This window comes from Pararge aegeria, chromosome 24 (genome assembly GCF_905163445.1).
Source record: "Pararge aegeria chromosome 24, ilParAegt1.1, whole genome shotgun sequence".
Taxonomy (NCBI): Eukaryota; Metazoa; Arthropoda; class Insecta; order Lepidoptera; family Nymphalidae; genus Pararge; species Pararge aegeria.
In genome coordinates this window covers 1,649,109-1,664,995 of record NC_053203.1, presented here as the reverse complement: position 1 = coordinate 1,664,995, position 15,887 = coordinate 1,649,109, and the positions used below count along the sequence as shown (strand labels likewise).

Here is a 15,887-nt window from a genome sequence, read left to right as displayed (position 1 = left end):
TAGTGCTTGTATTAATTGCCTCTTTGACCAATAATTGGACTCCAGTTAGTTTCATATTAATCTGTGGTTCTTTTATTTGCTACTGTCATTATCAGTTGTCACGCTTACTAATTATTTTTTCCAAAACATCACGAAATATAAGAACATTTAAATTAAAAGTGGAAAACATTTAAATTTTAAAACTCCATAATGCCGAAAGTTGTTTCACGTAGTATAGTATGCTCGGACACGAAAGATCAAGAGGAGTACAACGAAACAAAGCCTTTACACATATATTACTGTATTTGTGGTCAAATGTCTCTTATTTTGGACTGTACCCTGGACAGACTGCCATTAAGACCCACTGATGGTGCTAGAGTTATAGATGGTTCAAAACACGCTCACAAAATAACCTCAGACCCCGACGAAACCGTATATTTAAAGCGTGAAAAGGGCATTGAGAGACAGTATAGGTTGAAATGCAAAAAATGCGGTGTTCCTATTTATTACAAGCACGATCAAGCTAGTAACGTTGTTTTTATCATGAATGGAGCGTTGGTCCAATCAGCAGGTGAAGGTACAGTCACGGATATATACAAGCAAGTGGCTTTAGCTCAGCCGAAGAAGATAATGGTTACTAAGCACACAAAGAACATGGGCAAGTTCAGCTCGGTTACAGTATCGACGATAGATGAGGAAGAAGATGAAATTGAGGCCAGGGAGGTGGCTGACAGTTATGCAAATAATGCGAGGATCATTGAGAAGCAGTTGGAAAGAAAGGGCATGAATAAACGCCAGGCAGAGACACCATCGCAGACTATAGAGAAGCGAGTCAGAGGGACTTTAATTGATAAGTAGATTTATGATATTATTTAAGTTTTATAGTGTAATGGCATTATTGTGCTAAGTCTCTGTACATTATTTTCCTAGAATAAAATCTAGGCTCTCAAAATCTATGCTAACACAAATTCCAGTGTGAAAGAAAGAAAGAAAACCAATAACATTAATAGATCTATTCATGATTTCTGTTTTATTTTAATGTATTTTGTGCGCTGTATTCATTCATTCATTAATATGGATTCATGGATTTCTGTATGTTCACCATCAGTAGAGCAATGGGTTTTTTAACTCTACCTTGCATATTACTCCTTTTTTAATGGAACCTAAGAAATTTGCTTTTTCATTAGAGAAGCACTATATAAGTGTGTAAATTTTATAGTTTTAGTTTATCTATGTGTATAGGAAGAACAGCCTGGCCGATGTATCAAATCGCAGAAGCAGGGCTGTACTTTTCTTTTTCAAAAATTGTATCTTACGAAACTATTAATTATAAGCATATAAAATAAGATAATGTAAGAAAACTAAATTAATAAAAAAAAAAAAATTAGAGAAGCACTCACAAATTTCTTTTGAAAAAAAAAAACACATAGTAAACTTTCACATGTTTTTTATTTATATGAAAACAATTTTACAATGTTTTTTAAACAATAAATATAGATAATTAATAATTTCCCAATTAACTGAGTTGATTGAATAAATATATCTTTTAATTACAACTTTTTTTTTATTTACACAAGTAATTATTTATTTACAATCCAAGGTTCCATTACAACCTGCCTTGGACCTAGAATATAAAAAATTTACTTAAAAAAGACAAAATTTTGAATAGGTATTAGGTACAGATTTTTCATAATTTTGTACATTATTTACATGTTTTTTTGTAATGCTTATTTTTGTGGTATTGTAAGAAACATAATGAAACATTACAATAATTTAACATAATAATGATAACCAATTTCTAATCTCTTTTATTAATTAATTAAACCATATTTCTATTTTCTTGTGTAAAGGTTTCCTACCAGTGGAGGTATTCGTTTATCCTAGGAAAAGCCCAGTCCTAAAAAAGCTTCATATTTAAAAAACGGGTAAAGTGGTATCAAATAAAAACAATATCTTTCTATAAAAGAAGAACCACAAAAACAAAGTATGTGGAGAAATTAAAAAAACTTTTTTTTTGTATAAACAGCTTTTGAAAGTTTCTAAAATCAGGAATAAGTATTGGCAATTGGCTCCTTATCATTATAAAAAACTGGAAAACATTAACTACCCTTAAAAATTCTGCAGATCCTCAAAACCAGTATGATCCTCCATAAAAAATAAGTAGAGAAATAAATGAAGGTCTTGTTGACCTTAATTTATTCGAGATTTATTGGCCTAGAGTGCCTAGTTTGAGATATTTTATCGCGTGATAGCTAACTACGATTTTTATGAAATCGGAGAAGCGCCATCTATTTATTCCATCAGATTCAAAGTCAAAGTCAAAGTCAAAAATATCTTTATTCAAGTAGGCCCACAGGTGGCACTTTTGATGCGTACATAAGAATTACACGGTAGTGAGATGATGGCGATAACCACATTCGTAAACTTAAAACTAAAGCTACGAGGGTTCCAAACGCGTCCGCGTCCGCATTCCATACAAAACTTAGTTAACTCCCACGCGATAGTATTCGTAGACGTATCTAGGTAGAAAATTACACTAACGTCTAACACCTATTTAAGTTTTTTCAGTGTCATAATCTCACCCACGCAAATCATATAAAAGCTTGTTTACGTTATAATTAGCTTTTTGTTAATCTTTGTTTAGGTATTTACTTAGTAAATAAAAAAATGGAAGAGTATTGAAGGCTAATGGTCTAATTCTTCATGTCAATGTAATCATGAAACAACTTTTGCGACGGAAAAAGCATTTCTTCTTATTAGAATTACAATCATCTTTGACCTATTAAATTTGACGTCATGAATAATCGCTGTCATGAGTCTAGTCGTATTGAGAATCAGCACCTCTAAACTGCGGCTGGCGTAGGTATAGAGTTAATTTACGTAAACCAACTTTAACGTTATTTCCGCGCGTGAGAAAAGGGCACAGATATCGAGGGTGTAGGACAAGATTTTAATTTTTACGTGAAAGAGCGCATCTTATTGTAATACTGGTAAGCAGTATTAAATAATACATAATAAATTTAAATATATATATTACCACTATATACATCGCCATCCAGCCCCAAAGTAAGCTTGGCTGATGAATATTTTATGAATAATAAACATAAATATTTATAATATACAGGAAACACCTAAACACTGAAAAAACATTCACGTTCACGACATTCCAATGGTGGTACCTAATCGAACCCAAGGTCTTGTACTCAGAAAGCAGGGTCACTGCTCACTGCGACGGCACAATCGGCCGTCAAAATACTAATACGAGTAGTCAAAATACAAATATTGTTACTAGATTCGAGCGTTCTATAGATTCCATTAAAATCGTAGGCAACTGTTACGCGATCGAATAGCTAGACAACGTTATACTAGGCATTCAGATATTGAGTTTTTTCTCTTTCACGCAAATCAGTATCTCTGTTGTGTACAATAAAGATTATTTAATAATTATGAAACTCTTGGTTGGCCTATGTTGGCCTATGTGAAATTGTCACGCTCGTAAACACAACTTCAACACAATTAAATCATAAAGAAACCCTTTTAAAGTTATTGTAAAAACGCCTAACGTCTCGTTTACAGTTATTAATCCTATACATACTTTTGCATTTTATTTGCAATCGTTACGCTAAGTAGAAATTTAGACAAACTAAATCTGGGAACTTCCTAAATTGAGTCAACTTTACAATCGACGTTACAGTCATTTATTTATTGTAAACGGCTATTCAATTGCGAATATGCAAGTCTTACTAAGGGTACTAGGTTCTTAATAAAATAAAAAAAAAATAAGCTCGAAAGCATCAGTAAATAGATTAAAAATTTAGAATATCTTTACCACAGACTATAACTGCGAACGCGATGCAGTTATAAAACAAGTTTGCTTCTTAAATTCTAGAGGAATGTGGTTGTTTGATGAATGGGTTAGGTTTTGTCAGATATATATTCTAAGTACAAAGATTTTTAAAGGGCACTTACTAGGGGAATCCGTGCTCTAGAAAAGCCCATTTACAAACCACCGATAGTGCTACTTTGGTTGCTTTCAAATCTCTAAATTAAACTATATTGACGGCTCAGAAAAAAAAATCTCTAAACTATGGAGGGTAGAGGTATGGAGAGTCATCTGTGTATATGAAAAAGTGTCGTCAAAATGTATTAAATTAGGATGGCGCCACATTTGCATCAGGGTAACTCTTAAAAGAAGCGCCAAATATAAATATTGTTAGAGTAGGCTTGAAAAATAAACAAGGAAGTATGGAGATACAAGGAAGTAAGGTTATATTTACCACAGTATTTTGTACAACGTAAGTTGTTGAAATTTTCAATAATTAACTACTTTAGTCGATAATGACATTACATTTTTTAACTCGGCATACTTCAATTCATCTACGATTGCTACATTCATACCATACCCTGTGCATCCACCAGCGCCATTGTGGAGGATTTTTGTTATTTATTTAGCGCATACACTGGACACTTTTTCAACTTTTCTCCCATATAAGATGACTCTCCTTACCTCTACCCTCCATACTCTAAACCTTACAAAATTTACAGATCAGAAATGATGAACCCCAAATTGTTAAGTCGTGCTATCCTTTTCCACAAAGAATATTGTGAAAGGAAAGCACCACTTTAACTTTTGTTGTCAGATCTGTCAATTTAGTAAAGTTTTTTCATTTTTTTAGGTACATATTTAATCAGTTCCTAGCTGTACGTGTTTAATTTGCAATACTTTAAACGAATATAATTCAGCTCAAACCATGAATAAGCTCTGAACACATTCAATTTCATAACTTTTGTGCAATGTGAGGCTTTATAGTGATGCGTTAAATATTTATAAATTTTTATTTGTAACCAGTTAGTATGGCACAGAGACTGTTAAATTTAATATTTAAGAATTAGGACTGCAAATTATTTACGTATTTATATAATATTAAATATTTTTTATAAAAAAGTTTTATAATCGCAAATATCGAGACTGTTAATGGGGGAAAATAGTTCCTGTTTTAATTCTACTAACTAGATATTATTTATTTGCTATTTGTCTACTGTCTTTTATTGTGTTGTGATCATGGATTACGATAAAAAGAGTTGGGCAAACCATAGCAGTTCTTGTGGATATCAGACTACATAAGGACAGGTTGACGATTTTTTTTTACTGATATTGTTAAGACACAATGTATTAATTAATACCCAAAATAAATGATGTATCCGAATCCACGCATTAAATCGATCTCGGATAAATGCACATAAAGATTAATTTATATGCATTATTTATCAACTGATTGAGATAACATACCAACATTAGAAGATAAATTTCGCGCGTAGATGTTGGTTAAAAACAAGAAGGCAAGATAGTGTATTGAAATTAGCGAGGGAAAGAAGTCCAAGAGTAAATACAAATAAGGAGGTGTTCATATTTGATTGAAATCATATAGACGAAAGAGAAGAGAGCCGGGAAGAGACAAATTTGAAACAAGATACACCAACGATAATTTTCTGTTAAAGAAGATAAGCGAGATATTCCGATCATCAAATTTGGCTGAATTGTTGTGCTCTTAGAACTATTAAGAAAACAACAGGTATTGGAAAATTGGAGATCATCGTTTTGAAAATATGATAGTAAGGTGGAAAGCAAAATGTTTTTTTTTATAAATTGCATAATTTTTTATACTAGAACTCTTGACCTTGATTATCATTATAAAGTTTTAGAATTCAATTTGAGTTTAGAATTACCTTAAGTATTTTCAATTCCTGAAAGTGAATTACAATGTTCGACCAATCTACTAAAAATGGTGCAGGTTTATTTTGAGACTTACTAGTTTAACTAAGATTTGACTCTATATTAGTTTGAAATTAGTCGTAGTCCCGTTTCGCGTAGGTAGGCGTCACCGTCAAAATTTCACTAAACATTTTATTTCAAAAATGCTTTTCCGTATATAAATACAATACACTAATAATATTAAAGGGATGGAAACATTTTATCATATTTTCAGTTGTTGTCGAGAGGCGGGCGGACGTCCGAGTGAGCGTTACCTTTAGTAACCTCGTAGTCTCATAGTAAACCTGCCATCCAATTACATAAGAATAACGTTCGTTAAGTCTTCAAGTGCGATATTGTCACGCCGATGTAAATCTGGTATAATTTTATTTTTAAAGATAAGTGTGTGTGTAAATGCAAAAATTGTGTCGATTTTTAAAACTTGTAGAAAACTTTACGAGTAAAACTAGGGCTACTATCATTAGCTGGGCCCTTGTTCGTTATGGCATTTATAATGAAACCAGGAGTAAAACGAATCCAGCGTCGCTTTTTGTTAATTAAAAAATTATATGCATTTTCAAAGTGTGGTAATGTTTTAAATATCATAGCGAATAAGGCCTCCGATGGTCAGTCTGGTTTTATGGCCAAATCAAATAGACATTCACGCGAATAGGTCACTCATTAAAGCAGAAAATATTGCAACTTTTTTGTACACAAAAAAAGTCGGGCTCGTGGCTTAAATAACCGCATAAGCAGTTGAATGTTAATAGTTTCTACTTAAAAAGGCCTTTAGGATGCTAATGGGTTATGCCCGACTTTGCAGCGCATCAGGTTAATTCGTCAAAGAGTTCGTAAGCTGCTTTTACATAATCATGCGAGGTTTCTGGTGCTAATTGCATCCTAAAAGCCTTTGCGACTGTCTGTACTCGGATATTTGCTGTGCGAATGAAAAAAAAAAAGGTGAACTGTAGATTTTGTCTGGATTAGTATAGCTGGTGTTTGTTGTGCAAAAATAAATTATCTAATCTAAATTATCTATCTACTCACTAATATTTCAAAATCAATAATACTGAGTAAAACAGTTTTACACACAATTTTTTACATTACAAAGTTACATTGCTTACAGCTCGAATAAACTTGTTTTTTTTAACGTTCAATTTTGGAGTTACTTCTCTTTTTACGTTTATGGACCTGATAATATCAAAAAAAATTACTACTTTATTTTTCATAGACCATTTCTCTTGAAATTTGTTTTCGAATAATATTTGCAAAATAATTACGGGGTAGTTGACTCAACTAAAATAGAGTAAGAACCTATCCATAACTTTACGCAGTAGTATTAGGCAAAGTCTGCCTTGATCTAAATTATATAAAATTTACCTAAGTAATACTTTTAATAATGCACCTTTTAGGCTTGCATTTTCTAAGAAAATTTATCGTTCAATAAGTAAGTATAATATAAAACATGCTTTGTTTTAAATTATTTGGTCTACTACCCCAATTTACTCTAGACGAAGAAGTCTTCTAGATGCGGATAAGTCGGAAATACACTGTTAAAAAAATAATTATAGACCCAAATTCTGAGTAAAGGAAGGAATCGAAAAAACCTACGAAAAGTTCCACGGTTACAAAATTAAGCGATACTCGCAATGGAAAAAAGGAAAATATAAATAATTTCATCAAAAGTGATGCTAGATAGATTGCACACAAATCCTATACTAATTTGACAGCTCTAAAAGTAGTGCTCCCTTTCAACATGGATCATGAAGGAAAGAAGCATTAACTACTTGTAAACCTGTCAATTTAGTTTCGTTCAGAGACTTATGTCGAACGATATTTGCACCATTATCATAGTTTTTGTTTCACCCTAATCCATTAATCTTATCTTTACTATAAAATACCTACGGAACTACAAATCTCACTTTCAACTGTGTTTAGCATTTCACAGTCCCCAAGAAATACAGTATTACAATTCATAGTACCTAATTTGATCCTCCTGTTCGATTCGCTATTTATAAACTGCCAAAAGGCCAAGATCTAACATACGAAGGTATCAGCGCCGATTCTGTACAAATCTCTAAATTAAACTTTAATGACATTTATAAAAAGAGTGCCATCCTTTTCACTATGTTCTTTGTAGAAAAAGACAGCATTATCTTTGGTCATATCAATTAAAATATATTTTAGAGAGTTGTCTAGTATAGAATTGGCACTACTAGGGCCCATAATCGCTGCGACGCTTAAATTGTAATTAGAGTTTGTGATTTCAAAAAATAAAAATTAAACGTTACAGAATTAGATAAACTACCGTGGTTACGATTTCAATGTCACAGAGAGTTAGGGCCCTGACAAAAAAGACGATTGAGCATATTTTATAATCAGACTGTAAAAATAAGAACGCAAGGTATTTGGTAGTGTCTAAACAAGCACCGGCTTGCGTTTTCTCTTTCTTCTGTGGTGAGGATGACGTCTGCCGGCGCCATGCTGGACGCCATTTTGTGTCGGTGCTATAACCGCTTGCAGGGCTGCTGCACTGCCGGCTGGTGGAAGGGGTGGTGCTGGCGGGCTAGGATCTCGCCCTACAAAATCCCAAATATTACCCTATACATACATTAGACTCACTTTCTTTTAGGAAAAACTACGTTAGCCAGGTTTAGTTTCATCACCGCGTGAATATTAAAATTTTGTTAGTCAGACTTTTTCAGCTGTATATCAATTTTGGTATCTTGGTGGTGAAAGTAACCTTGGTAGAAATTTGGTATGCTTACCACTTGGGGCTGTTGGTTTTGAACTTGCTTTAAGTTTCTCTCTTGTATCATTAGTTGATGTGCCGCTCTAAAAATATTTAGAACAGTAGGTATATATTAATAAAAATTAATTGATGATTCGATTTTACACATACACATGTCTCAACGAAATTGACAGGACATAGATTAGTGCATCCTTTTTACACACCATACTTTGTGAATGGTCCCTCTTTTATCTGTCAATTTAGTTTTGTATAGATATGTGTACAACCGAATCAGCGCTTATGCTTTTATACTATTACTAGCTACAGCGACTTCGTCTGCGTTTGATTTTGTTTTTTGATTTGGCATTCAATTTAGTTGTAGTTCTAAAAAAATTTAAAGTATTCAGCATCGCTAAGCCTTAAATGAGGGGTTTGCTGCAGTCCGCGTAGGAGTTCTGTCCTCTATCTCTAACCACATTCATCAGATCTACAAAAAGTTTGGGCAAAATTAAACACATATTATAACCTCTATAGTAAAAAAATATTTTTTAAGATCGGTTATAATTTATCGGTGTTATAGTGTAGAATCGTCAAACACTTTCATCCCCTCTCCCAAAGGAACCGTGTCGGGATAAAAAATTTCCTATATTATTTCTAACACTTCCAAGAATAGTTTTTTTGTGAAAGCGTAACAAACAAACTTACATTCACATTTATAATATTAGTAGGGATAGGGATAACACGAATAACTCACAAAAAGTATCTTATGAGCGGTTTATACAAAGTTATGTGGTTTTTTTATGCACTGCTTTATCTAAACTCATATTTTTTAAGTCCTCAAGAACGCAGTAAAAGTTTAAGAGGTCCATCGCGATCGTGGGATTTCTGTAAATGTGTGACTAGATGTAAGTAAGTAAGGGTATGAGTTAAGATAAACAAGATTATGAGCGTGTATTTCGAAGACTACAGTTACCTATCCATTTGCTCTTGAGTCATGTCAAGTGCCTCCTGCATTTCCCTCGAGGTGTTTCTTACAAATTCCGGATCGCAGTACTCTGCTAGACCTTGTTCAGCTAGCACCTGTAATTTAATATTTAACGTTTTTTTTTTATATCAAAAAAAGTGAGACCAAATTAATTTTCAAAGCTAATTTTCTACGGGTGCCTCGTTTAAAAGGAGGTGAAGCTTACGTACAATTGTTATACATTCATAGTGGCTTATACCTGGCGCCCAAATTTGGTATATTTGGTACCGGTATTTTTTCCTCTTGCAATAAAATCCATGTCAACCTTTGGTCAAATCTTACAACTAAATATACATTTCTATAAATAGGTATATCTGCAACCAGGGGAAGCGAATCGAAACGATCGTACTCGATTTGTACTTATTTCTTTGTAGAATAAAGTTAAAAAAATATACAAAATAATTCGCGAAACGAAAATCTTTATTAGTTTTAATAGGGGTTTCTGGCGAGGCGAAAGATAACATTTTCGAAAAGATTTTTGTCTTTTTACGCCAAAGAAGTATATCTTTTAACGCGTGTACATAAATACACACGTGTTTTTTGAGCATAAATTGTTATGATTTTATCTTCATCATCAGGTGGATTAACACCACGCTGGCCAGTTGCGGATTGGTGGACTTCACACGTCTTTGTGAAGAAACGTTTTGGAGAAAACTCTGGCATGCAGCTTTCCTCACGATGTTTTCCTGCACCTCTAAAATTTAATTCTCAAAACTTTGAAAAGTAAAGTGAAAGTGCGTGCCTAGGTTATTTTTGTATCTTCAAATAACTTACCCTAGTAACCAGGCTCTCAGCAGACCCCACCACGGGTACCGAGGACGTGTTCCTGGGACTGCCGGGAAGCGACACCACCCCGCGTCCGGTATTACCGCCTACTGCATAGGGATTATTATTATACCTTCTATAATGATTGAATATAATCATTAAGAGTCAAAATTGTACAAAAATAGCTGTAAATATCAATTATTGTTTACTACGTTACTGTTTTAAACTACACTTAAATAACAAGTCTCAAAATGGTGCTATTCTTTTCGATAGTGAACAATAAGAGTCTATTTCGTTGTACACAAATCTCTAAACTAAATTAAACTAACAGATTAAAAAGTAGTGCTGTTCTTCTCACACTATATTATCTGAAAGAGGATAGCTCTGTTTTTAGAAATGTCTACTCAGTTTAATTGATAGTTTTTATGTTCAAGACAAAAGGTACCAATGTGTGAATATTACCACTTGACTTTAGACTTGTCAATTTAGTTACTTTAGATAATTGTTGTACTTACAGCTTACTTACTTAGTCTTTTCAATGACTATCAGTCTATAATCTTACTCAAATTTGGGGGTTTCAGCTCAAACAACTTTAAATCTATTTATGTATACAAAGTTTTTTGCGTTAATGGAAATTTAGAAAAATAATTAATTGCAACTATTGATGGTAAACTATTTCCTATATTGTAGTGTAATAATATATAAATGGCTGCTCACTTAGATTTTTATCAAAGTTTGCCCGAGTAGTTTCAAACTCTTTTGTTTTGTACTGAGTCATGTGAACAAGAACCTCAATAGAGTTCGAGAATACGCTGACAGATATCGACGTCAGTACGGCGGCGATTAAAATATATCTTTCTGAATGAACTAACTATATAAACTCAGACAGTTAAAACTCTACAATAGTACAATAGTCAGTTACTCAGGTATGTCGGATTCCTTAATTAAAATATTTACAGTAACTATGATTTCTAACGATGCATTCTAAAATTTTCAAGCCTGTATAAGCTACCATGTACCAACTCCTTTAACTGAAGCAGTGAAACATTCTATCGATTTAAACTAAGTATTATTTAGTTCTCGTGGAAATTTAAGATTTTCGATTACATTCGTGCAAAACTTTAATGAAAGCATTTTTAGATTTGTCACTATCCAAGTTAACTAAAAGCCTCTAAAGTTGTTAATCTATTACTAAATGAAACTCTAGTTAGCAGTTCAGATGACCAGTGTTAGTTTTCATGCTATATTGTTAGAGTTGCCACCTATTTTGAAAGCGAATAAAATATATTATTATCTTTTTAGAAAAGTAATTTTTTTTAAATCTTAGTTAATACATTTTATGTATTTTTTGTTTGTTAAAAACTTCTAAGTAGGTATGACTATCACTTTCTGTTTAATTTTCGAAAAATTAATGCAAAAATTCAAGAATTTGATTTCTAACTTCTTAGTGTTGTCAATTTTGTTGTAAGTCGGTACACATATTTCTAAACTACACAAAATTGACAGGTCTTGAAATAGTTAACACGTGAAATAGAAAACGTCAAGTGCAAAATAAAATCATGTGACTCCTGTCACTTTATTAAGTTTATCTACAATTACATTATAAAATAAAATATAATAATTTTGAAGTTATGCTTCTTTTGGCGCGTTAGGGAAAATTGTAGAGTAAATTCTTACGATGCGCGCGTACATCGTCACAAAAAATCGACACCATGAAGCTAGCTATAGTCAACATTTTAGTTCTTTTATTTTCTAAAAAAGGTTTGACAGTTGACTTTCAATAATTCAAACAATGTCTTTTTTCTATTGTTACTGTCGTTGTTTCTACACACGTAAAATAAGGCGAAAGTTTATAAAAATAAAAATAAAATTTTGAATAGATTTTTACCTTGTTACAGTATAAATTCTAACGCGTGTACATAAGTACACACAAGTTTTTTTAAACATATTTTTTGAAAAAGTGATAAGAAAATTGTTTAAGTTTAATAGGTGAACAAATAGACTATACAATTGTTTATCATAAAATATAGGTGGCAACTCTTAGTTGTTGTAGTGTTGCTATGTTTCCTTTATTTCCAACTTATTTAATTGCTGCAGGTCAAATGGGTGCGATAACCACATTGCGATTATCTCAATTGTTATTATCGGCCGAATTTAAGATACCTACTCGCTGTTGTTCGTATCTTAGCCCCGTGTTTTATCCACTACTGGCTAAAATACCAAACTTTAAATTCTGTAGTATACCAATCTCTAAATTTAACGAAATTGAAATTTCTAAAAATAGTGCTATCCTATTCCACGGGAAACATTGTGAAAATAGCACTATTTTTCGAATTGTCAATGTAATTCAGAGATTTGTGTACGACAGATTTGGCACTATCAACCTTATCAGCGTTAGCCCTCAAGCGTTAACTGTTGGACATAGGGTCTCCGATAGCCTTTCTTTTCCTATCCAGTCATTTCCAGCTACCCTTTTAAGGTCACCAGAATTAGCACCAGTGCCAAACAGAAAGCATTCATAAATTTGAAATATAAAATATAAATTGAATTTATCGTCATTTTAACCGATATTCTTCCACTGCAGGATTTCCACGTTCAACCGTCACTTGATGCAGTCGGCCCATCTAGTGGGGGATCTACCAATAACGCTGCGCATGAACAGCAGACGTGCAAAGGTGTTTCGATTATTTTTACGAAATTGTGCATTATCTGTGTTTGTGAAGTGAAATTTTAAATGTGATACAAAACATGAGGTTCGCTGATAAATAATGGGTATCGAGTCTGAGATTGCGCTATAGAATGCGTATATTATACCATCATCCATCGCATTTTCGTAACATTCGCCTGAAAAGCTTTAAGTTCATTAGTGCGTGATGCTCTTTCTTAAATTGGAAAGCCTCCTTCATAATCGTTACAAAATAATGGACTAACTCCACATATATTTTAACTAGTTCATTAAATACGTGACCTATTATCGTTGCACTAATTTTATGAATTAAAAATAGGAAGGGCTGAATTAGATTCAAAAAACTGTACAAGTAGAAAAGAACAATCAGTAACTGCTATAAATTAAAGTGGAGGAAGTAAAATTAGATGCGAAAAATACCAGAAATGTAGATAACATTTCGAATTCGACTCTGGTATTTTTCGCTAAATAATAGATAACAATAATCAAAAACTAAACCAAATTTTCTGTCGCGAATATATTCCTTGTGTGATATTCTTCCCTTAATTTCTGATAATTGACATTACATCCCCAAACAATTTTAAAATACATTGCACCATCCGAAAACAAAAATCGAATTAATAACCATGCCGTTTTTGTGTTCATAGTTAATAAAATGTGAGATTCTCAATTAATTTACCGTAAAGTTTGATTCATTGCAATTTTATATGGAGTCGATTGGTGCAACTCGGTGAGGGCCAGACCGCGGTGACTAAGTCGCTAAATCACAAGGCTTGCTCGAATGCGCGTTTTTTGATTGGTCGCACGTCGGACGCATTGGCGTGCATACAGGGTATGCACAGGGTACGCTCTAACCGGGAAGATTATATAAAATGGAAGATATATCCAGTGCGAGTTATGAGAAACCGCGAGGCAAGAGCATTGTAAGTGTTATACAAAGTTATGTTTTTATAACTCGTACTGGAGATTTTCTCCATTTTATTTGAATTGGCCGCTTCGTGAATACGCATGCATGCAACGCAGACGCAAGTTTGAAGGCCGCAGGATGGACAACGCGGTCAGTATTAGCCCATGTTTTAAGGGCGCAGGATGAGCAACGCAGTCAGTTTTAAGAACGTTTACTGAATAGGGGCGAGGCTTTGGAAGGAGCTAGAAGGAAACTTTCCGCAAGAACTAAGTGCAGACCTGGCGGCGGCGGATCTACAAGCTTGTGAGGCCGGGCGGGGGCGGGCGCGGGCGCGGGCGCATGCGGCGCCGCCCCCGACGAGGCGCTGCGCACCATCCGACCTGCGGGCGCGGGGCGCGGCGCCGCGCGCAGGCTGCGGCGCTCCCGCGCGTGCGAGAACGTGAACGGCAGCCTCGCAGCGGCGTTGTACCCGTACAGCGTCATCGGCCGCGACTCTGCCGGCGTGCACTCCCTCGCCAGCGACGCGGAAATCTTCGGCGCTATCGTCTCCCCGGGCGACGGCGTCTTATCCTCGGGCGACGCCTTTCTCGGCACTGCTAACTTCTCGGTTAGCTTCTCCGCCCCTTCAGGATGAACCCTCTGTCTGGATGGTGACGTCGATTTGGTTCCGGAAGTTTCGGGTGTCGTCAAGTAGTTGACGCATCCGAATGCTAGACCGATCTGGCCTAACATCTCCGGGTAGTTGGATTTTTGATTGCTGTTTATTTTGTTTGATCCAAAATAGATAATGTCAAGTCCCAAGTCAATTTTGTGTTAGCATCCAAAAGCAGCATGAATGGAGAATAATTTGTGTTCGTGTTAGTATCATGCGAAGTTATTTTAGCTTCGATATCTAAGAACAGATTGAGTGGCTATTTCATTTAGTTATTCGATGGTTTCCTTCTTTGTAGCTTAGCGCTCGCTATACATAACAATGAGGTATTTATATATTTTGGTCCTCCGGACCGGATTTTACTCAATCTATTCCTATATATAAATCAAATTATGCGTTAGTGAACTACTGGCTGTAAAACCCTATATTTGCATTTACAAAAACTTTCAATCGATCACACTCTTAGCTACCTTTGTAAATAGCGTTCTTTAGATCATTCGTTGTTGTTCTGCAATGACAAGCGATACACTTATTGACTATTAACGGCAAAATATTACTTTATTAAAGTTTGTATTATTAATTTAATACATCAAAATTATGATTATAGCTAGTGGTAATACGAAATATACTCACTCGAGCACCTGGTATATTTTTTCTGACTCTCCATTCAATATTAATGGTCTCAATGGTATTTGCTCTTTCGGCTGTCCGTTAGCTCTGCAATAACAAACACATTTATATAAAGTCTACCATTTTACTCGGCGACAAGTTGAAACACCTCAGAGTTTCTCTCGATCACATATATCGCGCACCTCCATATCATGATCGTCAAAATATTACCAGCCCACTTCAGGACACGAGTCTCCTCTTAGAATGAGAGAAAATTATGAAGAATTCTTAGACATGCCGGTTTCCTTACGATGTTATCCTTCATCAAAAAATCAAGTTATATTTAATTTGCACGTAACTTAGAAAAGGTGCATGCCGGGTTCGGAAATCGAAAGTGAAGCCTAAGTCCTGACCACCAGGGCGAAACCGCTTACAATAACAAAGATATTTATTAATATCTAGTGGGTAGCTTTGGCTGGCTAGTTTGCGGATATTTTGGAAAGTGTCCCAGTTAAATAAATAAATAAATAAATATACTACGACAATACACACATCGCCACCTAGCCCCAAAGTAAGCGTAGCTTGTGTTATGGGTACTAAGATGACTGATGAATATTTTTATGAATTATATATACATAAATACTTAGAAAATACATATAAACACCCAGACACTGAAAAACACTTATTGCTCATCACACAAACATTTTCCAGTTGTGGGAATCGAACCCACGGCCTTGGACTCAGAAAGCAGGGTCGCTGCCCACTGCGCCAGTCGGCCGTCA

At 34.4% G+C, this 15,887-nt stretch overlaps 2 protein-coding genes across 11 annotated transcripts in view; one reads left to right on the top strand and one right to left on the bottom strand.

The window, feature by feature from the left end:
- The first annotated feature begins 67 nt into the window (after positions 1-67).
- Positions 68-1,169, top strand: LOC120634602 (UPF0428 protein CXorf56 homolog). The gene has a single exon (XM_039905331.1). It carries the CDS (start codon positions 190-192, stop codon positions 835-837), a length of 648 nt encoding a protein of 215 aa, XP_039761265.1. The 5' UTR covers positions 68-189; the 3' UTR covers positions 838-1,169.
- A 6,334-nt stretch (positions 1,170-7,503) lies between these two features.
- The window catches only part of LOC120634577 (muscle calcium channel subunit alpha-1-like), an 82,454-nt gene continuing 74,070 nt past the window's right edge, over positions 7,504-15,887 (bottom strand). For 5 of the 10 annotated variants that reach the window (XM_039905288.1, XM_039905289.1, XM_039905290.1 and 2 more), the window contains 6 exons: positions 15,130-15,213; positions 14,967-15,004; positions 10,261-10,361; positions 9,436-9,542; positions 8,500-8,566; positions 8,165-8,310 (listed from right to left, as the gene is read on the bottom strand). In XM_039905288.1, coding sequence (XP_039761222.1) covers positions 8,239-8,310; positions 8,500-8,566; positions 9,436-9,542; positions 10,261-10,361; positions 14,967-15,004; positions 15,130-15,213 — 469 coding nt within the window. In that variant the 3' untranslated portion in view covers positions 8,165-8,238. Of the gene's footprint in view, positions 8,333-8,499; positions 8,567-9,435; positions 9,543-10,260; positions 10,362-14,405; positions 14,488-14,966; positions 15,005-15,129; positions 15,214-15,887 lie in introns of those variants that run through there. The other 5 variants (XM_039905284.1, XM_039905286.1, XM_039905287.1 and 2 more) reach the window with 4 other exon arrangements.